This window comes from Oncorhynchus gorbuscha, linkage group LG06, assembly GCF_021184085.1.
Source record: "Oncorhynchus gorbuscha isolate QuinsamMale2020 ecotype Even-year linkage group LG06, OgorEven_v1.0, whole genome shotgun sequence".
NCBI classification, from domain to species: Eukaryota; Metazoa; Chordata; class Actinopteri; order Salmoniformes; family Salmonidae; genus Oncorhynchus; species Oncorhynchus gorbuscha.
This window is the reverse complement of record NC_060178.1, coordinates 89,108,287-89,134,976: the sequence shown is the minus strand read 5'-3', so window position 1 is coordinate 89,134,976 and position 26,690 is coordinate 89,108,287. Positions and strand designations below refer to the sequence as shown.

Sequence of the window (26,690 nt, the reverse complement as noted above, 5' to 3'; positions counted from 1 at the left end):
TCTTTCTGTCTATCCCTCTACCTCTTTCTGTCTATCCCCTCTACCTCTTTCTGTCTATCCCTCTACCTCTTTCTGTCTTCCCTCTAACTCTTTCTGTCTATACCTCTACCTTCTGTCTATCCCTCTACCTCTTTCTGTCTATCCCTCTAACTCTTTCTGTCTATCCCTCTACCTCTTTCTGTCTATCCCTCTACCTCTTTCTGTCTATCCCTCTCTACCTCTTTCTGCCTATACCTCTTTCTGTCTATCCCTCTACCTCTTTCTGTCTTCCCTCTACCTCTTTCTGTCTATACCTCTACCTCTTTCTGTCTATACCTCTACCTCTTTCTGTCTATACCTCTACCTCTTTCTGTCTATCCCTCTCTACCTCTTTCTGTCTATACCTCTCCCTCATTCTGTCTATCCCTCTACCTCTTTCTGTCTATCCCTCTCTACCTCTTTCTGTCTATCCCTCTAACTCTTTCTGTCTATCCCTCTACCTCATTCTGTCTATCCCTCTACCTCTATCTGTCGATCCCTCTACCTCTTTCTGTCTATCCCCCTCTACCTCTTTCTGTCTATCCCTCCTTACCTCTTTCTGTCTATCCCTCTACCTTATTCTGTCTATTCCTATAACTCTTTCTGTCTATACCTTTTAACTCTTTCAGTCTATCCATCTACCTCTTTCTGTCTATCCCTCTACCTCTTTCTGTCTATCACTCTCTACCTCTTTCTGTCTATACCTCTCCCTCATTCTGTCTATCCCTCTACCTCTTTCTGTCTATCCCTCTCTACCTCTTTCTGTCTATCCCTCTAACTCTTTCTGTCTATCCCTCTACCTCATTCTGTCTATCCCTCTACCTCTATCTGTCGATCCCTCTACCTCTTTCTGTCTATCCCCCTACCTCTTTCTATCTATCCCCCTCTTCCTCTTTCTGTCTATCCCTCTTTACCTCTTTCTGTCTATCCCTCTACCTTATTCTGTCTATTCCTCTAACTCTTTCTGTCTATCCCTCTACCTCTTTCTGTCTATCCATCTACCTCTTTCTGTCTATCCCTCTCTACCTCGTTCTGTCTATCCCTCTAACTCTTTCTGTCTATCTCTTTTAACTCTTTCTGTCTATCTCTTTTAACTCTTTCAGTCTATCACACTCTACCTCTTTCTGTCTATACCTCTACCTCATTCTGTCTATCCCTCTACCTCTTTCTGTCTATCCCTCTCTACCTTTTTCTGTCTATCCTTCTACCTTTTTCTGTCTATCCCTCTACCTCTTTCTGTCTTCCCTCTACCTCTTTCTGTCTATCCCCCTCTACCTCTTTCTGTCTATCCCTCTACCTCTTTCTGTCTATCCCTCTCTACCTCTTTCTGTCTATCCCTCTACCTCTTTCTGTCTTCCCTCTAACTCTTTCTGTCTATACCTCTTTCTGTCTATCCCTCTACCTCTTTCTGTCTATCCCTCTAACTCTTTCTGTCTATCCCTCTACCTCTTTCTGTCTATCCCTCTACCTCTTTCTGTCTATCCCTCTCTACCTCTTTCTGCCTATACCTCTTTCTGTCTATCCCTCTACCTCTTTCTGTCTTCCCTCTACCTCTTTCTGTCTATACCTCTACCTCTTTCTGTCTATACCTCTACCTCTTTCTGTCTATACCTCTACCTCTTTCTGTCTATCCCTCTACCTCTTTCTGTCTATCCCTCTACCTCTTTCTGTCTATCCCCCTCTACCTCTTTCTGTCTATCACTCTCTACCTCTTTCTGTCTATCCCTCTACCTCTTTCTGTGTATCACTCTCTCCCTGTTCTCGGCTCTCTTCAGAGTGAGCTGCTTGGCCTACTCTGATATTTGGCTTCATCCTTCACCACTCTCTCCCTCCTTTCCTCCCTCGCTTCCTTGCACCATGTCTCCTTCACTCTCTCTTTTTCCTCTCTCCACAGACATGTTCATTCTTCATCTCTCTCCATCTTGCTATCTTCTCTCCTCTCTCTTTCTCTCCTTCTACCTGTTTACTCAGGCCAACTGTGCATTTCTAAATCATCTCATCTCCTCTCTTCTCTCCTCTCCCATACTCTCCTCTTCCCCTCCCCAGTAGTGACCCTGAAATTTTGTAAATACTGTATGTTAAAGCAAGCCTTAGGAGATTGACTGTGATGAATTACCTACACACTCAACTATCACACACTTTAATAAATCACATTTGGATTGTATATTAACCTAACTCGGAAGCGACATTAACTGCTGGGGCAATAATAATGCTGATAAATCATGACGGTGTCCAAAATGGTACCTTATTCCCTATTTATTGGACTTTGTAGGGAATATAATGCCATTTGGGACACAGATACTGATAAATCATATTTGATAAGATAAAATACTGCTGCCATGTTGCCATATCCAGGTCTCCATTGAGGGCCCAATGTAATGTTTCTGCATGTCATTTGACATTAAGCCAGTATCTGAAGATTGCTGGTGTAATGAACTTCGTCTGCTGTTAGAAGAAAGTCAGACCGAAATTCAGTGTGTAGGTTACTCATGACTTTTAATGAAGCTAATACGGTACATGAAATAACGAAGAAGAAAACAACAAACGAATGAAACTAATACAGCCTATCTGGTGACAAACACTAAGACAGGTACAATCGCCCACGAAATACAACGCGCACTCAGGCTGCCTAAATACGGTTCCCAATCCGAGACAACGAGAATCAGCTGACTCCAATTAGGAATCGCCTCAGGCAGCCAAGCCTAACTAGACACACCCCTACTAATACACACTCCTAATTAATACAAACCCCAATACGAAATACAACATATAAACCCATGTCACACCCTGGCCTACCCAAACATATAACAAAAACACAAGATACAATGACCAAGGCGTGACAGAACCCCCCTAAGGTGCGGACTCCGGGACGCACCTCAAGAGCATAGGGAGGGTCCGGGTGGGCGTCTGTCCATGGTGGCGGTTCTGGCTCGGGACGTGGACCCCACTCCATAAATGTCCTAGTTCCTCCCCTTCGCGTCCTAGGATGATCCACCTTCTCCGCCGACCATGGCCTAATAGTCCTCACCCTGATCCCCACATAACTGAGGGGCAGCTCGGGACAGAGGGGCAGCTCGGGACAGAGGGGCAGCTCGGGACAGAGGGGCAGCTCGGGACAGAGGGGCAGCTCGGGACAGAGGGGCAGCTCGGGACAGAGGGGCAGCTCGGGACAGAGGGGCAACTCGGGACAGAGGGGCAACTCGGGATAGAGGGGCAACTCGGGATAGAGGGGCAGCCCGGTACTGAGGGGAAGCTCGGTACTGAGGGGAAGCTCGGTACTGAGAGGAAGCTCAGTACTGAGAGGGAGCCCAGTACAGAGAGGGAGCCTAGTACTGAGAGAAAGCTCAGTACTGAGAGGAAGCTCAGGCAGGTAGTAGGCTCCGGTAAATCCAGGCTGGCTGGTGGACCTGGATGATTAAGGTTGTCTGGCCGATCTAGAAGATCTTGGTAGACTGGCACTTCTGGCGGATCCTGGCAGACTGGCACTTCTGGTGGATCCTGGCAGACTGGTGACGCTGGGCTGACTGGCGGCGCTGGGCAGACTGGGAGCACTGGTGGCGCTGAACAGACAGGAGACTCCGGCAGCGCAGGAGAGGAGAAAAGCTCTGGCTGAGCTGAACAGGCGGGAGACTCCGATAGCGCAGGAGAAGAGAACAGCTCTGGTTGCGCTAAACAAGCGGGAGACTCCGGCAGCGCAGGAGGGGAGAAAAGCACTGGCTGCGCTGAACAGGCGAGGCGCACTGGAGGCCTGGTGCGTGGTGCTGGAACTGGTGGTACTGGCGCGAGGACACGCACAGGAAGCCTGGTGCGGGGAGCTGCTACCGGAGGACTGGTGTGTAGAGGTGGCTCTGGATAGACCGGACCGTGCAGGCGCACTGGAGCTCTTGAGCACCGAGCCTGCCCAAGCTTACCTGGCTCGATGCCCACTCTAGCCCGGCCAATAGGAAGGGCTGGTATGAGTCGCAGCTGGCTCTGCACCCGCACTGGAAACACCGTGCGCTCCATAGCATAACACGGTGCCTGCCCGGTCTCTCTAGCCCAACGGTGAGCACAGGGAGTATGCGCAGGTTTCCTACCTGGCATAACTATTCTCCCTTCTAGCTCCCCCCCAATAATTTTTTTGGGCTGTTTTACCGGTTTCCAACCACGTCGCCGTGCTGCCTCCTCATACATACGCCTCTCCGCTTTAGCTGCCTCTATTTCCTCCTTGGGACGGCGATATTCTCCCGGCTGCTCCCAGGGTCCTTGACCGTCTAATTCCTCCTCCCATGTCCAAATCTCCAAATGATGCATTCTCTCCCATTGCAACTACTCTTCACGATTAACAGGGAGAGTATGCTCAGGTCTGTTTCCTGACTCAGCCACTCTCTCTCTGCGCTTTCCCCTGTTACCTTCAGTTTTCGCTCTGTATAGCAATGCTTTCCTTCTCGATTCCATACGTGTATAGCCCTCTTCGCATTGCTGTAGGGAATCCCAGGCGGGCTCTTGCACTCGCTCTGGGTCGGCTGCCCACCTGTCGATTTCTTCCCACGTCGTATAATCCCTGCTTCTGCCGTCCATATCGTCCTCCTTTAGCTCCTGCCAGTTCACACGCTGCTCTGTCTGTGAATACAGGTGGGCGATTCTGTAATGAACTTCGTCTGCTGTTAGAAGAAAGTCTATCCCTCTAACTCTTTCTGTCTATCCCTCTACCTCTATCTGTCGATCCCTCTACCTCTTTCTGTCTATCCCTCTACCTCTTTCTGTCTATCCCCCTCTACCTCTTTCTGTCTATCACTCTCTACCTCTTTCTGTCTATCCCTCTACCTCTTTCTGTGTATCACTCTCTCCCTGTTCTCGGCTCTCTTCAGAGTGAGCTGCTTGGCCTACTCTGATATTTGGCTTCATCCTTCACCACTCTCTCCCTCCTTTCCTCCCTCGCTTCCTTGCACCATGTCTCCTTCACTCTCTCTTTTTCCTCTCTCCACAGACATGTTCATTCTTCATCTCTCTCCATCTTGCTATCTTCTCTCCTCTCTCTTTCTCTCGAGCCGACAAGGTGAAAACCCTTAACCCTAATTTTCCTCCAGGGGTGCTGTCCTACTATGGCTGGACCTGTAAAACAACACATTTCATTGCACCCATCCGGTGTATGTGACATCCGATGTATGGGCCCTGGTCATTAGTAATCCCCTAATGTATGGAATAAGGTGCCTTTTGGGACGCAACACCAGCTCACAGCAAAATAAATCGATATAGTGCCAAATCATTTTTGGGGTGACTTTTTGGTGCTGTATTTGAATTTTCTATAAAGAACCATGCTCATAAGGTTCTATATGGAACCTTTATGGTGCTATAAAGAAAAATGTCCTACGTTTCTATAAAAAAACATTAATAAAAGGTTCTATACAGCACCAAAAAAAGGTTCCGCTATGGTTACAACCCTTTTTGGGGCTATATAGAACCCTTTTTTATGGTTCTTTATAGAACCTTTTGGAGAATCTCAAAGGTACTTTATAGATTGTTTTGAAGAACCTTATAGTTTTTTTTATTCTAGTCAGCCAAATTATATATTTAAAATTACATAGTTGTTATTATTGTGATAATTGGAAAGTTTAATCGGGTGTGCTCTTTTAGCATGTAAAACGACACCCTTAAAGCCAAGTTATGCTTGATCCGAAAATGTGGTCGGAAGTGTGACGCAATTGCGGAGCCTCCGGAGGCATGCAGAGGCCAAATCGAGCTCCGTACCGCATCGCTGTGCGCCTCCCAAATGTTGTAACAATGCGGATGGCTCCGTATAGTTCCGCATTGACATAATTGGTTGACGGTAGGTGGACGGTCCTATATAAACACAAAAAATATCAGCCAACAGAGCACATGGGCATATCTGTCTGTCTGTCTGTCTGTCTGTCTGTCTGTCTGTCTGTCTGTCTGTCTGTCTGTCTGTCTGTCTGTCTGTCTGTCTGTCTGTCTGTCTGTCTGTCTGTCTGTCTGTCTGTCTGTCTGTCTGTCTGTCTGTCTGTCTGTCTGTCTGTCTGTCTGTCTGTCTGTCTGTCTGTCTGTCTGTCTGTCTGCATGATAACAATATGATCTCACCCTGCAGCCTTATCTCACCCTTTCCTGCAGCCTTATCTCACCCTTTCCTGCAGCCTTCTCACCCTTTCCCGCAGCCTTACCTCTCCCTCTCCTGCAGCCTTACCTCACCCTCTCCTGCAGCCTTACCTCACCCTCTCCTGCAGCCTTACCTCACTCTCTCCTGTTGCCTTACCTCACCCTCTCCTACCTCCCCTCCAAATCCCATAGATAATGCCCAACTCAAACACACACAAGAAGTTATTGTCTCACTATGCAAGATACTGTTCATCCCAAATGGTACCCTTTTCCATATATCCCTAAAATTCAAATCTAGACCTTTTTTTCTCTTCATTGTTCCCCTCTAACCAGGGACTCATTTAGACCTGGGATACCATGTTTGTGCAATTTATTATCAGGTAGAACAGAAAACCAGCAGCAGTCCGGACTGTGTAGGGTAAGAGTTGAATACCCCTGCCCTATATAGTGCACTACTTTTCACCAGGGCCCATATAAATAGTGTGCTAGGGAACTCACAATAGAGGGGTAGTTTGGCCCAACATCATGGGGTAGATGAGGAGCACTTCAACTTCCTGGATCTCCACCAATCATGGTCCTCCGCGTAAATAAGGTCTATTGTGTTGCCTGTGATTGGTTCAATCCCTGTTGTGTTTCTGGAAAGGTTGCTCTACTTTTCCACCCTCGTGTCATCAGCTTCTTCTTATTACTATTTTCTTCCTGTTTTCTTCTGTCCATCCAGATCCTGTAGATAAGAAGGAATGAACAGCAGAAGGAGGGACAATCAACCAGCCAACTGTGAAGAAAGAAAGGACCACCACATCAGTACCTGTGCCCGTATGCCCTCTTAAACTGGGGGACCGGAGGCACAAGAACGAGTCATTCACCATGACATAACTCATGCCCCTATTTTACATGACTTTTTAATTACTTTTTGAATCTTTATTATAATGAAATGATGTCATCTGTCATCAATGAAATCCATCATCAATCAATCTTTATCTCAGAATCTGTCATTCATTAAATGATTCATCGATCAAATTTGAATATGGATGTAAAAAAAGAAACGTGATAGAGGACTGTAACATATCAAACGGATGCGATACTTGGCAGTCTGTCAGATCTAACTACTACTACTCCTACTGCTACTCCTGCTACTACTACTACTACTACTCATATTCCAGCTCCTGCTACTACTTCTACTCCTGCTACTACTCCTACTCCTGCTACTACTCCTATTCCTGCTCCTGCTACTACTCTTGCTCTTACTCCTATTCCTACTCCTGCTACTACTCCTACTCCTGCTACTACTCCTACTCCTACTCCTGCTACTACTCTTACTCTTACTCTTACTCCTATTCCTACTCCTGCTACTACTCCTACTCCTGCTACTACTCCTACTCCTACTCCTGCTACTACTCCTACTCCTGCTACTACTCCTACTCCTACTCCTGCTACTACTCCTACTCCTGCTACTACTCCTACTCCTACTCCTGCTACTACTACTACTACTCCTACTCCTACTCCTGCTACTACTACTACTACTTCTCCTATTCCTGCTACTACTACTATTCCTACTCCTACTCCTACTACTACTACTTCTCCTACTACTACTACTTCTCCTACTCCTACTCCTGCTACTACTCCTACTCCTACTCCTGCTACTACTCTTGCTCTTACTCCTATTCCTACTCCTGCTACTACTCCTACTCCTGCTACTACTCCTACTCCTACTCCTGCTACTACTCTTGCTCTTACTCCTATTCCTACTCCTGCTACTACTCCTACTCCTGCTACTACTACTTCTCCTATTCCTGCTCCTGCTACTACTACTACTCCTGCTACTACTCCTACTCCTACTCCTACTCCTACTCCTGCTACTACTACTACTACTTCTCCTTTTCCTGCTACTACTACTACTCATACTCCTACTCCTACTACTACTACTACTACTACTTCTCCTATTCCTGCTCCTGCTACTACTCCTACTCCTGCTACTTATCCTATTCCTGCTCCTGCTACTACTACTACTACTCATGCTACTACTCCTACTCCTGCTACTACTCATATTCCTGCTACTACTACTACTACTACTCCTATTCCTGCTACTACAACTACAACCCCTACTACTACTCCTACTACTACAACTACAACTCCTACTACTACTCCTGTTACTACTACTACTACTCCTACTACTACTACTCCTGTTACTACTACTACTACTCCTACTACTACTCCTACTACTACTACTACTCCTACTACTACTCCTGTTACTACTACTCCTGTTACTACTACTACTACTATTTCTACTACTACTCCTGTTACTACTACTACTACTCCTACTACTACTACTCCTGTTACTACTACTACTACTCCTAATACTACTCCTGCTACTACTACTCCTACTACTCATATTCCTGCTCCTGCTACTACTCCTACTCCTGCTACTACTCCGATTCCTGCTACTACTACTACTCCTGCTCCTGCTACTACTCCTGCTACTACTCCTATTCCTGCTCCTACTACTACTCCTACTCCTGCTACTACTCCTATTCCTGCTCCTACTACTACTCATACTCCTGCTACTATTCCTATTCCTGCTCCTACTACTACTCCTACTCCTGCTACTACTCCTATTCCTGCTCCTACTACTACTCCTACTCCTGCTACTACTCCTATTCCTGCTCCTACTACTACTCCTACTCCTGCTACTACTCCTATTCCTGCTCCTGCTACTACTACTACTACTCCTGCTACTACTACTACTACTACTACTCCTACTCCTATTCCTATTCCTGCTCCTGCTACTACTCCTATTCCTGCTCCTGCTCCTGCTCCTACTCCTACTACTACCACTCTTACTCCTGCTACTACTCCTATTCCTGCTACTACTACTACCTCTCCTACTCCTACTACTACTAGTACTACTACTCCTACTACTACTCCTCCTCCTATTCCTACTCTTACTACTCCTCTTCCTATTCCTATTCCTACTACTACTACTCATATTCCTACTCCTTCTACTACTCCTACTACTACTCCTACTACTACTACAACTCCTATTCCTACTACTACTACCACTACTACTACAGTACTACTACTACTACTACTAGCCATGCCCATATTAGCCATATAGTGCCAGAGGAATAAACCTTCTGTTGGAAAAGAGTCTAACCTTCCATTATAGAGGCATATATTGAGAATATTAATAATATCCTAAATATAATATCTCTGCTCCATTCCATCTAGAACAAATCAAATCAAATCAAATCAAATTTATTTATATAGCCCTTCGTACATCAGCTGATATCTCAAAGTGCTGTACAGAAACCCAGCCTAAAACCCCAAACAGCAAACAATGCAGGTGTAAAAGCACGTGGGACAATGTGGGAACAATGTGGGATCGTTCCATCTAACCTTACATTCCATCTAGAACATTGTGGGAGTGTTCCATCTAACCTTACATTCCATCTAGAACATTGTGGGAGCGTTCCATCTAACCTTAAATTCCATCTAGAACATTTTGGGAGCGTTCCATCTAACCTTAAATTCCATCTAGAACATTGTGGGAGCGTTCCATCTAACCTTAAATTCCATCTAGAACATTGTGGGAGCATTCCTTCTAACCTTAAATTCCATCTAGAACATTGTGGGAGCGTTCCATCTAACCTTAAATTCCATCTAGAACATTGTGGGAGCGTTCCATCTAACCTTAAATTCCATCTAGAACATTGTGGGAGCGTTCCATCTAACCTTACATTCCATCTAGAGTCTAGAACATTCTGGGAGCGTTCCATCTAACCTTAAATTCCATCTAGAGTCTAGAACATTCTGGGAGCATGGGACTGTAAAAATATCAGAACGCCACATTCACCAACCCCAAATAGCTGCACCAGCTCCAGTTTGCAGACGTTAACATTACAGGTTGGGGGTTCCGTATACCACCACCATCCTCTGTTTCTAACAAGCACCATAGAACCGACACAGCACCTTGTCTGTCTGTCTGTCTATCACTAGCTTTGACAGTCTGACATTCAGCAGTGGAAAACAAGACGGAACATGACATCTTCTAGCATTTACTATGCTTCTGTTGATTGCTGCGTGTATGACTGACATGGTCTTTGAAAATATCTTTGACATAGAGGAGGCACATTGCAACATCATGGACTCACACACAGGAATACATCACAGCATTATACCAAGTTCAGAGTGTCTGCCATATCTTCTTGTCACACATTTCTTGCTGTTTCAGCACCGATAGCTAGTCATGATTAGGGTTGCAAAGGTAGGGTATATTATTGGAAACTTTCTACGTTTACCAGTAAACTACTAGGATGTTGGTATCTTTCAAGGATTTTATGTAATCTATCACAAGACTTCTAGTGCCCCTTTCTAGTGAACCTTTCTAGTGGCCCTACTTTAGATTATCACCGATGTCCAATTACCTCTGGTCTTATCACATGTAAAATATTTGACATAACTAAATAAGGTGATGAAAAAAATATGACAAAGCTGCAAAACATTATCCTAAATATAAACCACAAAGATGAATACCATTGGTTTAAAAATAAGTAAATAAATTGAGTGTAATTCTTTTTACTTTGTCAATATATATATGGTGTCAATATTTTTTGCTTTAAACTGGTGACAGTTGTGAAGAAAAGTGAATAGTTGGAAGAGTTGCAGAGTTAATTGAAAATAATGGCATTGTTCATTAGATGCTTTTTTCATTAATCAGGCTTTTTTGTCTTGGACCATATGGTCTATCTACTAGAAACTCATGGACAATATGGACACAGATATAACAATAAATACTATATATCAATTTATATATACTTTTATTTATATATACATATATGTATATTAAAGTTATTCAAGTATAAAGTACCAAAGTTAAGATAAATTGCCATACATTTTCTGTTAATTACCCAAATTACTGAAGATTCTGATAACTTTGGTAAATTACAGGTAGCTTTGCAACCCTAGTCTTGATGTCAGCTACTAATACCTTGACACACGCACTCAAACACACAGAGGCAGACACACACACACACTTCAAAAGAATTTCATCTCCATCACTCAGCCCTAACAGCTTTGCTTTCATCAGTGAGATAATGCTTGATCATGTCTGATGTTAACATACACACACACAGATAGAGAGAGAGAGAGAGACACACACACATACACACACACAGATAGAGAGAGAGAGAGAGAGACACACACACATACACACACACAAGCTCTGACAATGTCTGATGTTAACATACACACAGAGAGAGAGAGAGAGAGAGAGAGAGAGAGAGAGAGAGAGAGAGAGAGAGAGAGAGACACACACACATACACACACACAAGCTCTGACAATGTCTGATGTTCAGAGAGCAGCATCTGTAGCTGCAGACAAAGTCTGTATCCAAAATGACACCCCCTTCCCTATAAAGTGCAGTACTTTTCACTAGAGCCATATGAGCCCTGGTCAAAAGTAGTGCACTGTATAGGGAAGGTGGGTGCCACTTGAGACATAGACAAGCTCATTAAAGAGCTCTTTATCAGCACCAACAAGCACTTTGAACTACAGGATGTCTGGTGTCTTTTAATCTTTCAACAGATTGATTATGGTTCCTTCCTCTGTCGTTTCGTTCCAATGCATGTCAGAATCGCTTAGAACTTCACAAACATGGGTTGTGTCCTGAATGGCACCGTATTCCTTAAATAGTTCACTCTATGGGCTCCGGTCAAAAGTAGTGCATTATATAGGGAATAGGGTGCCATTTGGGATGGAATCCTAAAACAGTCAGCCAGTTTAATAGTCCTCTCTCTCTCTTTTCTCTACTTATCGTCTTTTAACTAGTTTGTCAATAATTGTATCAAATGAGTTTGCCTTATTTCACATTGTCAAACGTCTTCTTCATTATCTGTTTCTAACAGATACTTGGGTGTATCGCTTGCAAATGATTTGTAATTGTGAGTATTTACCTACTGTAACGTGATGGCTGATATGTTTTGTTCTATTGATTCACTCTGTTACTCTCTGGGTTTCCGAAAATTGAGCCAAAAGCATTTCATTTTGTTTTCCGATGTTGTTATCAATTATACATTCACAAATGATTCATTTTTAGTGGTTCCATGCTATACAGTACATCCAATGAATAACAGTAAAGTACAGTACAATGAAACTATAAATTACCATATGAATTGGAGTACAGTACTATTATGAATGAAAATGATGCCTTCATAATTTGGTGTTTTGCTTTGCTTAACAATAATGAGATGAACTAATAAAGTTTAAAGGGGGATGGTCATGCCTCTTGTCTCTCCTTTCTGTTTCTGAGGAAAAGGGGATAGATACCTAGTCATTTGTACAACTGACTGCATTCAACTGAAATGTGTCTTCCACATTTAACCCAACCCCTCTGAATCAGAGAGGTCCGGAGGGCTGCTTTAATCGACATCCACAGCACCCGGGGAATAGTTAGTTATCTGCCTTTCTCAGGAGCAGAACAACAGATTTTTACCTTGTCAGCTCAGGGATTCAAACTAGCAACCTTTTCTGTTACTGGCCCAATGCCCCTAGCCGCCAGGCTACATGCCAAGGAATACAAATGCAAAATGTGGGAGGAAGATGAATTAGGGTGCCCAATTGACAGTCCTGTATCTTCAGAGTAACCAGGCCGTGCTTCTAGCCTGGCTTGAGGGAAAAACCATATGATTTCACAGGTGGAAAAGGTATTTGACGTGAAATCATGTCAAACCATATGTTTTGGGAAAATTTCACATGATATTTCTCAGAAAGTTTTACATGTGGATTTTCACTTGATGATATTTCACATGATTAACATTTCCACATGTATTTTTTAATGTGATTTCACAGGTGATGCTCTGCAAAGCGAGTCATTCGGATACACACAAACAGTGATTTTAACTTACATATTAGACACACAGTTACATTGTGTATGTTTATTTAAACAGTAATTATTATTCAACATGTCCACTCACCTGGGATTTGAACTCACAACCTTGTGGTTCACGGCATTCCTTCCTTCCTGCTACAGTACGTCCCCATGTCTGAGTAAATAACTACATTTAAATGTCCTCATTTTAAACTTACATAAAGTAAATCTCAGCATTTTTAAAATAAACTCAAAAACTATTATATAGGGGAGAAATTAATGACTTAAAAATCATACAATGTGATTTTCTGGATTTTTGTTTTAGATTCCGTCTCTCATAGTTGAAGTGTACCTATGATTAAAAAAAAATTACAGACCTCTACATGCTTTGTAAGTAGGAAAACCTGCAAAATCGGCGGTGTATCAAATACTTGTTCTCCCCACTGTATTTTTCATAGTGATTCAGGAGTAACATTAAAACAGAATAATATGGCCCACCAACATTAGACAACTATACAGACAACCCTCAAATTAAATCAATGATGAGAGAATAGTCAGATTAACTGATAACTAAAATAGCATTCAGAATGCACTCTTTTGCTAAGATGTGTATAGGAGCGCTACAGACTTGTGGTGCAGCAGGAAGTTCAGCATACCCCAAATCCAGAGATTGTGAGTTGTAAATCCCATTTGGGGTCAGTACTGGGCTCTATTCAATCAGATCCACATAGCAGGTGTTGGTAGTGGAACTTTGTTAAAACAGAAATGATACAAATCCTCATTATTGCATTTCATAATTTTTCAGGTATACCATAATTATCGTTCTGAACTTCTAACTGGAGTTGGGCGGGTGTGGCTTTATGACAATGATTGCAAGCGCAGCTACATGCCGATTTGACGGCTCCAACAGTTCAACCTCTAACACCACCAAAACATCCACAACGCTGGTGTCAGCTATGATCTGACTGATTTTAGGCCTAAGTGATCATGTCAAATGGAATCATATTTTCATTGATTAAAGATTTTTACACTATTTTAGCTGAACAGCATACCACTTACTATAAAACCCCCATATAATTTAATTCCCTTACAAAATAAACGTGATTATTATTAACACTGTGATTATTATTTGACCTTGCTGGTAATCTATGAACGTTTGAACATCTTGAAGAACAATCTGGCCTTAATGGCCATGTACTCTTATAATCTCCATTTGGCACAGCCAGGAGAGGACTGGCCACCCCTCAGAGCCTGGGTCCTCTCTAGGTTTCTTCCTAGTTTCCTGCCTTTCTAGGGAGTTTTTCCTAGCCACCGTGCTTCTACACCTGCATTGCTTGCTTTTTGGGGTTTTAGGCTGGGTTTCTGTATAGCACTTTGTGACATCTGCTGATGTTAAAAGGGCTTTATAAAAAAAATATAATTGATTGATTGATGTGAAGTTTGCAGTTGAAATCGTTTTTCACATGTGAAATAGATGTTTTCACATGTTGAGCTGAAATTTTCCATAGCTTTTTCACATGTGAAAAACTTTCACATGAAAATCTCCTGTAAGGGATTCTACAAAACAGAGCCCTATACTACAAATGTAGTTTAACTAGTTAGGGAGGTAACTTCGTTCAACTCTGAGTTCAACTTGGTATAACCCGTACCACGAAAGTGGCTCACCTTTTAGCCAGGTATATTTCTATGGCAAAAAAATCCTTCAGAACTAACATGCTCAGGGGCAGAGAAACAAACGACTTACTACATTTATCCTGAATGAAGTGTCTGAGCCCTGAGTTGAGGACCAATTAAATCGGATTCTATCCTTCTCACAAAGACTGAGTCATCATCCACTTCAGTTGTGTTTCTGTTTGTTAAAAAATAGTCATGTTAAAATACCTATCACATTACACATTTAGTCATGTTAAAATACCTATCACATTACACATTTAGTCATGTTAAAATACCTATCACATTTAGTCATGTTAAAATACCTATCACATTACACATTTAGTCATGTTAAAATACCTATCACATTACACATTTAGTCATGTTAAAAATACATTACACATTTAGTCACCTTCACATTACACATTTAGTCATGTTAAAATACCTATCACATTACACATTTAGTCATGTTAAAATACCTATCACATTACACATTTAGTCATGTTAAAATACCTGTCACATTACACATTTAGTCATGTTAAAATACCTGTCACATTACACATTTAGTCATGTTAAAATACCTGTCACATTACACATTTTAAAATACCTGTCACATTACACATTTAGTCATGTTAAAATACCTGTCACATTACACATTTAGTCATGTTAAAATACCTGTCACATTACACATTTAGTCATGTTAAAATACCTGTCACATTACACATTTAGTCATGTTAAAATACCTGTCACATTACACATTTAGTCATGTTAAAATACCTATCACATTACACATTTAGTCATGTTAAAATACCTCATGTTAAAATACCTATCACATTTAGTCATGTTAAAAAAATACATTTAGTCATGTCACATTACACATTTAGTCATGTTAAAATACCTGTCACATTACACATTTAGTCATGTTAAAATACCTGTCACATTACACATTTAGTCATGTTAAAATACCTATCACATTTAGTCATGTTAAAATACCTATCACATTTAGTCATGTTAAAATACCTATCACATTTAGTCATGTTAAAATACCTATCACATTTAGTCATGTTAAAATACCTATCACATTTAGTCATGTTAAAATACCTATCACATTTAGTCATGTTAAAATACCTATCACATTTAGTCATGTTAAAAAATACCATGTTAAAATACCTATCACATTTAGTCATGTTAAAAAATACCTATCACATTTAGTCATGTTAAAATACCTATCACATTTAGTCATGTTAAAATACCTATCACATTTAGTCATGTTAAAATACCTATCACATTTAGTCATGTTAAAATACCTATCACATTTAGTCATGTTAAAATACCTATCACATTTAGTCATGTTAAAATACCTATCACATTTAGTCATGTTAAAATACCTATCACATTTAGTCATGTTAAAATACCTATCACATTTAGTCATGTTAAAATACCTATCACATTTAGTCATGTTAAAATACCTATCACATTTAGTCATGTTAAAATACCTATCACATTTAGTCATGTTAAAATACCTATCACATTTAGTCATGTTAAAATACCTATCACATTTAGTCATGTTAAAATACCTATCACATTTAGTCATGTTAAAATACCTATCACATTTAGTCATGTTAAAATACCTATCACATTTAGTCATGTTAAAATACCTATCACATTTAGTCATGTTAAAATACCTATCACATTTAGTCATGTTAAAATACCTATCACATTTAGTCATGTTAAAATACCTATCACATTTAGTCATGTTAAAATACCTATCACATTTAGTCATGTTAAAATACCTATCACATTTAGTCATGTTAAAATACCTATGTTAAAATACCTACATTTAGTCACATTTAGTCATTTAGTCATGTTAAAATACCTATCACATTTAGTCATGTTAAAATACCTATCACATTTAGTCATGTTAAAATACCTATCACATTTAGTCATGTTAAAATACCTATCACATTTAGTCATGTTAAAATACCTATCACATTTAGTCATGTTAAAATACCTATCACATTTAGTCATGTTAAAATACCTATCACATTTAGTCATGTTAAAATACCTATCACATTTAGTCATGTTAAAATACCTATCACATTTAGTCATGTTAAAATACCTATCACATTTAGTCATGTTAAAATACCTATCACATTTAGTCATGTTAAAATACCTATCACATTTAGTCATGTTAAAATACCTATCACATTTAGTCATGTTAAAATACCTATCACATTTAGTCATGTTAAAATACCTATCACATTTAGTCATGTTAAAATACCTATCACATTTAGTCATGTTAAAATACCTATCACATTTAGTCATGTTAAAATACCTATCACATTTAGTCATGTTAAAATACCTATCACATTTCTAAATGTTAAAAAAAATAAAAAAAAATACCTATCACATTTAGTCATGTTAAAATACCTATCACATTTAGTCATGTTAAAATACCTATCACATTTAGTCATGTTAAAATACCTATCACATTTAGTCATGTTAAAATACCTATCACATTTAGTCATGTTAAAATACCTATCACATTTAGTCATGTTAAAATACCTATCACATTTAGTCATGTTAAAATACCTATCACATTTAGTCATGTTAAAATACCTATCACATTTAGTCATGTTAAAATACCTATCACATTTAGTCATGTTAAAATACCTATCACATTTAGTCATGTTAAAATACCTATCACATTTAGTCATGTTAAAATACCTATCACATTTAGTCATGTTAAAATACCTATCACATTTAGTCATGTTAAAATACCTATCACATTTAGTCATGTTAAAATACCTATCACATTTAGTCATGTGTAATGCCTTGTAAAACATTTGTATGACTTAATACAAGGATCTTATTGAACGGGAGTGGGAAAAAAGGTGCTGGTTTTCTCAGGGGTTCCTAAAATTTAAACAACACGAATGACAATTTCATACTCATGTCATAACACTAGCTAGCTAGCTGGCTAATCTTAGCTAGTCAGCTAACTTGCTAAATAGTGATTTTCGAAAATTAACTTTATGACAAAAAAATAAGCACCATCCTTTCTCTACATTAACTAACATATTCCTCTCAATTCTGCCTTTTTTCTTGACTCGTTATGACGTTATAAATACTTACATTTGCTTCCACCGTAATGTTTTGTCAGCCATCTTTGCTGAAGAAAGTCACCAGCGACAGGTGGCTCGCGTCAAATTCATCATTGGAACCACTCGATGTGATTGGTCATATAAAAATCTTGGGACCCAAATGCATAATGAGTGCTCTAACTCCCCCTTGTGGTGGTCTGGAGCAATGAAGCAGTCACATTGGGTACCTCTATGTCCTGCGGTGTAAGCTCGCAACTTTTAAAGGAGGAACCACTGTATGTATATTGAGCACACCAAAGACAGCATTAACGATAAGTAATCAAATAAAGACGGCACTTCTAAAAGCCTTTTTCACATAATAGAATTGGCAAGATAACTTTTCTTTCATTTTGATTTCGGCACAAGTTAAAATGTTGCTCTGACTTGCTCCCATGAATTGCTCATGACTTGCTCCCATGAATTGATGTTTCAGCATTGTCTAACCACATGCGGCATGCACGCGCAGGTACAAGCCTGCTAGAGACACACATGAATGAGCAATATCCACCACCGTAGTATGGATGAAGCCTGAGCTGGAATAGTAAGCTAACTGAAACTGGCTAGCTTTAGAAAACCCTAAGTAGATCTACCTTGCTTTGTAGCATACCCCTCAGGATCAGAAAAGGTGTTGTCGTGGTAGATATGCTAATATATGCATCAGGACTGCTTGCTGTGCGGTGTCAGAGAGAACAGACTGGAGTCTTTGACAATTTTTTGGTCTTCCTCTGACACTGCCTGGTATAGAGGTCCTGGATGGCAGGGAGCTCAGCCCGAGGGACGTCATTTTCCATACTCACTACCCACTGTAGCGCCTTGCGGTCAGATGCAAAGCAGTTGCCATACCAAGTGATGCAGCCAGTCAAAATGGTGCAGCTGTATAACTCTTTGAGGATATGAGGGCCCATAATAATTTTTTTCAGCTTCCTGAGGGCGAAGAGACGTTACCGTGCCCTCTTCACATTATTGTGCCCTCTTCACGTTGTCGTGCCCTCTTCAAGGAACTTGAAGCTCTCGACCTACTCCACTAGAGCCCCGTCGATGTGGATGAGGGCATGGTCAGCCCTCCATTTCCTAAAGTCCACGATCAGCTCCTTTGTCTTGCTGACGTTGAGGGAGAGGTTGTTGTCCTGGCACCACACTGCCAGGTCTCTGACCTCCTCCCTGTAGGCTGTCTCCACATCGTCGGTGACCAGGTTTACCACCGGTGTGTCGTCGGCAAACTCAATGATGGTATTGGAGTGATGGGCGGCCACACAGTCATATGGGTGAACAGGGAGTACAGGAGGGAACTAAGCATGCACCCCTGAGGGACCCCTATGTTGAGGGTCAGCGTAGTGGCTGTGTTGTTGCTACCCTCACCACCTGGGGCATCTGTGGATCTCATGGGGCGGTATGCAAATTGAAGTGGGCCCAGGGTGTCTGAGATGATGGTGTTGATGTGAGCCATAACCAGCCTTTCAAATCATTTCATGGCTACAGATGTGAGTGCTACAGGGCGATAGTCATTTAAACAGGTTACCTTGGTGTTCTTGGGAAAGGGACTATGGTGGTCTGCTTGAAACATTAAGGTCTTACAGCCCCAGGCAGGGAGACGGTTGAAATTGTCCGTTTAAACACTTGCTGGCTGTTCCGCGCATGCTCTGAGTACGCGTCCTGGTAAACCGTCTGGCCCTGCGGTCTTGTGAATGTTAACGTGTTTAAAGGTCTTACATCAGCTACAGAGAGTGTGATCACACAGTCAGAAACAACTGGTACTCTCATGCATTGTTCAGTGATGCTAGCCTCCAAGCGAGGATAGAAGGTATTTAGCTCATCTTGAAAGCTCGCGTTATTGGGCAGCTCGTGGCTGGGTATCCGTTTGTAATCTGTGATAGTTTGCAAGCCCTGCCACGTCCGACAAGCATCAGAGCCTGTGTAGTAGGACACGATCTTGGTCCTGTTTTGACGATTTGCCTTTTGATGGATTTCTTATAATTGTCTGGAGTCTTATGTCTTATGCCTTGAAAGCGGCAGCTCTAGCCTTTAGCTCAGTGCAGATTTTGCCTGTAATCGATGGCTTCTGTTTGGGACAACGTCGTCAATACACTTATTAATGAAGCCGGTGCCATCGGATGAATCCCGCAGCATATTCCAGTCTGTGCTAGCCAAACAGTCCTATAGCTTAGCATCCGCGTCATCGAACCACTTCCGTGTTGAGCACATCGCTGGTACTTCCTGTATGAGTTTTTGCTTGTAATTAGGAATCAGGAGGATAGAGTTATGGTCAGATTTGCCAAATGGAGGATGAGGGAGAGATTTGTATGCATCTCTGTGTGTGGAGTAAAGGTAATATAGAGTTTTTTCACCTCTAATTGCACAGGTGAAATGCTGGTAGAAATGGGGTAAAACAGATTTAAGTTTTCCTGCATTAAAGTCCCCGGTCACAAGGAGCGCCAAGTCTGGGTGAGCATTTTCTTATAGATATGTAGTTAAAATGTTACTGATAGTCTGTAGAGCATCTACAGATGGACTAGCAAAATAAAGTGTTACCTTCCAAATGTGATAACACCCTTTACAAGCACAAACGGCCAACTACAATGTTATTTATGTTTATAAGTAGAAAATAGCAGCAAATAACCTCGGACAACCTTATCAACCTCAACCGCATGGCATTTCCAGTGGCACACACACACACACACACACACACACACACACACACACACACACACACACACACACACACACACACACACACACACACACACACACACACACACACACACACACACACACACACACACACACACACACACACACACACACACACACACACACACACTCCGGCTGTACTGTAGTAATTACTGTGCTGATAACCTGTCCTCTGGGTCCTGGCTCTAGGCTGTGAGTTATGTCTTTAGTAGTAAATGATTTGTGGCCTAAGTGACTCTCGATCCACCAGTATAGCCTCATTTATAGCTGGCGCTAACATGGGTCCTTTGTACTGATCATGTCTACATTCTGATTTTGCCCACATTTCCAGAAATATGTCTACACATGGTATTAAAATGTGTCTACCGTGTGAGCATTGTGACCAGATTTCCAGGTCCCTCCCGGTTTGCAAATTATTTGACAGCTATTCTTTCAAAATAAAATGTATTTCTTCATTTTAGGACACATATTTATTCAATAAGTCAATAGTGCCACCTGTCAAAGATTTTAGAAGGTGGGATAGTGGTGATTTCAGTCAGGGATGGAAAACTTTGATTGGGGTGGAGGCCACAAAAACATCAGAATTCATCATGAGGGGTCGCAGTTGCTCGCGGATCTGCGTACTCACATTCAGAAACATATTCTATTCTTATTTACAAAATTATTGACACAACCGTGTTTTCAATACCTTTCAATAGCTCACCATTCGAGGATAACAACACTGAGCCTTTTTCTAAAATATTTTATGAGTTGGACAACACATTGAGAGGGATACAGAATCATTCCTGATCCTTGATATCCTTCATTAAACCAAAGGTTTTCAATGTGTTTTATGTCTGGAGACTAACCATTATTAGTGGATGTTGATGTGTGATTAGTGTTACTGTCTTGCTGGAAGATTGCAGCCAAGTTTCAGCCTCCTGGCAGAGGCAACCAGGTTTTTGGCTAAAATGTCCTGGCACATGGGTAACGTTCATGATGCCATGGAGAAATAGTCTAAGATCACTCCCAATGTGTTCAACTCATAAAACATTTTAGGCTAGGTACTGTTATCCTCGCATGGTGAGGTTTTGAAAGGTATTGAAAGCAGGGGTGTCAATAATTTTGTAAATAAGAATGGAATATATTTCTGAACACTTCTAAATTAATGTGGATGCTACCAAAATTATGGATAGTCCTGAATGAATTGTGAATCATACCACCCCTGTTATTGTAATGGGTATGATTTGATTACAATGAGGGTCTTGAGGGTATGATATTTGTGCATCTAACTTTCTCACATAATCATGATTCACAATGCATTCAGGACTATCCGTAATCATGGTAGCAGCCAGATTAATGTAGAAGTGTTTAGAAACATATGCTATTCTTATTTACAATACAAGTGACTCCAAATTACACAATACATTCTCCAAAACACAACCAAAACAAACTGCAAATGCATCCAACAAGTTTGTAGAGTCATAAGCTTGGTGTAGTCATTGCGTGCCAGGAATATGGAAACAAATTCTAAACTTTTAACTAAATGATATGCACTGTAAGTGAATTTCTCTCAAATAAATGACACCTTCAAATGGGGGGACTAGATACATAAAGGGAATTCATTTATAAACGATAAAACAGATATGTATGACACCTTCAAATGGGGGGACTAGATACATAAAGGGCATTCATTTATAAACGATAAAACAGATATGTATGACACCTTCAAATGGGGGACTAGATACATAAAGGGCATTCATTTATAAACGATAAAACAGATATGACACCTTATGACACCTTCAAATAAACGATAAAACAGATATGTATGGGGGACTAGATACATAAAGGGCATTCATTTATAAACGATAAAACAGATATGTATGACACCTTCAAATGGGGGGACTAGATACATAAAGGGCATTCATTTATAAACGATAAAACAGATATGTATGACACCTTCAAATGGGGGGACTAGATACATAAAGGGCATTCATTTATAAACGGTAAAACAGATATGTATGAAAATACCCTCAAATAAAATGTGACATTCTGTACTGTGGCTGATTTGATCTCAAATCTTAAATGCTGGAATATGGAGACAAATTAGTTTAAGTTTCCCTGTCCAAAGAAATATGTACACTCTTAGAAAAAAAAATATTTGTGGAGGGATAGGATTCTACCAAGGACCATTTTGATCTGAAGAACCCTTTTCGGAAGACAAGGGTTCTTTCAAAGGCAAAGGGTTCTACCTAGAACAATATTAGGAGAAGCACCTTCGGCAGTGATAACAGCTGGGTAAATCTCTAAGAGTTTTCTATACCTGGATTGTGCAATGTTTAGCCATTATTATTTTTTAAATTCTTCAAGTTCTATCAACTTGGTTGTTGATCATTGCTAGACAAACATTTTCAGGTCTTGTAGATTTAAGTCAAAACTTTAACTTGGCCACTCAGGAACATGTCTTCTTGGTAAGCAACTCCAGTGTAGACTTGGCCTTGTGTTAAAGGTTATTGTCCAGCTGAAAGGTGAATTAATCTCCCAGTGTCTGGTGGAAAGCAGACTGAACCTGGTTTTCCTGAAGGTGGTTAGCTCCATTCCAATTATTTTTATCCTGAAAAACTCACCAGTCCTTAACGATTACAAGCATACTCATAACATGATGCAGCCATCACTTTGCTTGAAAATGTGTAGAGTGGTTCTCAATAATGTGTTAGATTGGATTTGCCCCAAACACTGTGTTCAGGACAAAAAGTGAATTGCTTTGCCACATTTTTGCAGTATTACTTTACTGCCTTTTTGCAAACAGGATGCATGTTTTGGAATATTTTTATTCTGTACAGGCTTTCGTCTTTACACTTTACACTTCTTTACACTGTAAATTGGGTTAGTTTTGTGGAGTAACTACAATGTTGTTGATCCAGCTTCAGTTTTCTCCTATCACAGCCAATAAACTCTGTAACTGTTTTAAGGTCCCCATTGGCCTCATGGTGAAATTGCTGAGCGGCTTCCTTCCTCTTCGGCAACTGAGTTAGGAAGGACGCCTGTATCTTTGTAGTGACTGAGTGTGTTGATACACCATCCAAAGTGTAATTAATAACTTCACCATGCTCAAAGGGATATTCAATGTCTGTTTTTTGTGTGTATTTTTCTCCCCAATTTCATGGTATCCAATTGGTAGTAGTTACAGTCTTGTCTCATTGCTGCAACTCCCGTACGTACTCGGGAAAGGCAAAGGTCAAGAGCCATGCGTCCTCTGAAACACAACCCAACCACGCCACACTGCGGCTTGACACAATGCCCATCCACCCGGATGGGTGCCCAGCCCGCCACAGGAGTTGCTAGTACGCGATGAAACAAGGATATCCCTGTCGGCCAAACCCTCCCCTAACCCGGAAGATGCTGGGCAAATTGTGCGCCGCCCTATGGGCCTCCCGATCGTGGCCGGCTGCAACAGAGCCTGAACTCAAACCCAGAATCTCTAGTGGCACAGCTAGCATTTCGATGCAGTGCCGTAGACCACTGCACCACTCGGGAGGCCAATGTCTGTTTTTTAAATTATTGTCCATCTATAGGTGCCTTTCTTTCCAAGACATTGGAAAACCTCCTGTGTCTTTGTGATGGAATCTGTGTTTTAAATTCACTGCTTTACTGAGGGACCGTTCAGATAATTGTATGTGTGGGGTACAGAGATGAGGTATCATGTTAAACACTATTATTGCACACAGAGTGAGGCCATGCAACTTATTAAGTGACTTGTTAAGCAAATGTTGACTTCTGAAGTTATTTAGGGCTTGCCATAACAAAGGGTTTGAGTACTTATTGACTCAAGACATTTCAGCTTTTCATTTTAGTTAAAAAAATTGAAAAACATAATTACACTTTGACATTATGGGGTATTGTGTGTATGCCAGTGACAAAAAAAATCTTAATTGAATCCATTCAGGCTGTAACACAAAAATGTCAAGGGGTGTGAATACTTTCTGAATGCACTGTACATGGTAACATAATGTCTGTCAATGTCAACAGATTCTGGGATGTGACAACTAATGAGGAACTTTGTTCCCGTGTGATGATTTTACGTCACTGATCATTTGGACAAATCACACTTTCACAGGTGTTTGCACAGATTCGCCCGACAACGCTGCTCATTCTAGTATCTTTTGTCATAGATCTCCCCGCAGAGTCTAATCGGGCATCTGACGTAATTTTGCAAGATTTTAGTTCTGGGTTTCCGAGATTAACGATACCCTAACAATAAACATCCATATCTATAACATAGACCCATTATTTTCATGGTTTATTCCACCATGAAGGTTTTGGCCCTCTGTACTGCTTCCATAACAGCACTGCTACTGAAGTCGCTGGAGAACTGAACAGAAATAATGAGCTTACTGTGGCATTGTGTCACTCGCTAAGCCAAAATGCATGCAGAGAGACAGAAATTAAGAATGCTTGGTGCGTTCAAACTTGCACCATGTCACTATTTGTAGAATAAAATAGTATTAGATTAGGTGTTAGGGTAGCTTCAGCCAAATCACATGCAGAGGGAGGAATGCAGAATAATGGACAATTCATGAATGAAGTCCGCTTTCAAACCAGCACAATACCACTGTTTGCAGAATTATAAGTAGCATGTGTCGTACATTAGATGTTAGGTTTGACACAGTGACTGGCGCATTCATGACACTGACTATAAAAAGCTCTGTAGCTCAGCCTAATTGTTAGGTAGAGTCCTCAGAGTATCATTTGGTGTGATTGTTTGGATGAGCAGTGAAGGGGCCAAGGAGGGAGTGTGCAGCAGCAGGGAAGAGTGTGCAGGAGTAGAGGAGTAATCAGTTAACCCACTGTTCCTAGGCCGTCATTGAAAATAAGAATTTGTTCTTAACTGACTTGCCTAGTTAAATAAAGGTAAAATAAATAAATAAATAAATACGATTTTAAAATCAGGGGGTGATTCAGCACCCCTACTTCCCACGGCTATGTCTGCACACAATAATGTATCTCAAACTACCTGTTAAAGATGCTGATGTTGCGTAGTAAAACACATTTAAGATCAGTAATAGATGGTGGGATGGTGAGCTTTTTGACTCCACTGTCTTCTCTTCCTACTGTGAACGCAATGGTATTGGCAACGGAAAACAAGATTCAACAGCACAATAACCCTGAACCTAGTGCATTATCAAGTTAAGTTAAGTCAACAGTAAACATGTCGAATGTCCCCCACAAATGATGCAGCAGACCCCCCCCCCCCCAATTGAGATATGGTGTGTGACTAACACATTTCACTTATCGTGTGTGACCACAGATTATCCATTATATTGACTAGATAGTGTGGCCAGTCAAGTGGCCGGTCTAACAATGAAAATACATTTCTTATAAAATGTAAGGCAGTTAGCCCGGGTACCAGTCTTGACATTCAGGTAAATTTGACTACTGGTCCGAATGAGAAAATGACTGACCCGGGCCAAGATCACAGGAAAGCAAGTCATACATGCAGCATTTCAATCATGGGTGATTTCATGTTTCATTAGCAGTCTGAGGAAGTACCTTATATGATAGCCAACCAAACTGATTGTTTGGAAAACAAAAATAAAACCATTCACCCTCTCAATTATGACATGTAGCCTATTAAAAACAGTTTAATTGCAATATTCCCCTCAGGAAATTAGCCCAATAACATAATGATGAAAAGAAAAATATTTAGGGCCTGTATATGGTCCTATTTTAGCAATAAACATTATCACCTACCTGATGCAGCACAGTGGCTACATGGCTGAAGCATTATCACCTGTCTGATGCAGCATCGTGGATACATGACTAAGGCATTATCACCTGCCTGATGAAGCATATTGGCTACATGTCTGAAGCATTATCACCTGCCTGATGCAGCATCGAAGCTACATGGCTGAAACATTATCACCTGCCTGATGCAGCAGCATCGTAGCTACATTGCTGAAGCATTATCGCCTGTCTGGTGCAGCATCATGGCTGCATTGCTGAAGCATTATCACCTGTCTGATGCAGCATCATGGCTACATGGCTGAAGCATTATGACCTTTCTGATGCAGCATCATGGCTACACGGCTAAGGCATCATCACCTGCCTGATGCAGCATCATGGCTACATGGCTGAAGCATTACAACCTCCCTGATACAGCAGCATCTTGGCTACATGTCTGAAGCATTATCCCCTGTCTGATGCAGCGTCATGGTTACATAGCTGAATAATTATTACCTGTCTGATGCAGCAT

The 26,690-nt window shown here is 41.1% G+C and overlaps 1 protein-coding gene across 1 annotated transcript in view; it reads right to left on the bottom strand.

The window, feature by feature from the left end:
- Window positions 1–6,937: 6,937 nt before the first annotated feature.
- The window catches only part of LOC124038759 (uncharacterized protein DDB_G0287625-like), a 38,094-nt gene continuing 18,341 nt past the window's right edge, over window positions 6,938–26,690 (bottom strand). The window contains exons 3-5 of the mRNA XM_046354830.1: window positions 8,567–8,681; window positions 7,288–8,428; window positions 6,938–6,942 (exon numbers count right to left, since the gene is read on the bottom strand). Coding sequence (XP_046210786.1) covers window positions 6,938–6,942; window positions 7,288–8,428; window positions 8,567–8,681 — 1,261 coding nt within the window. The remainder of the gene's footprint in view (window positions 6,943–7,287; window positions 8,429–8,566; window positions 8,682–26,690) is intronic.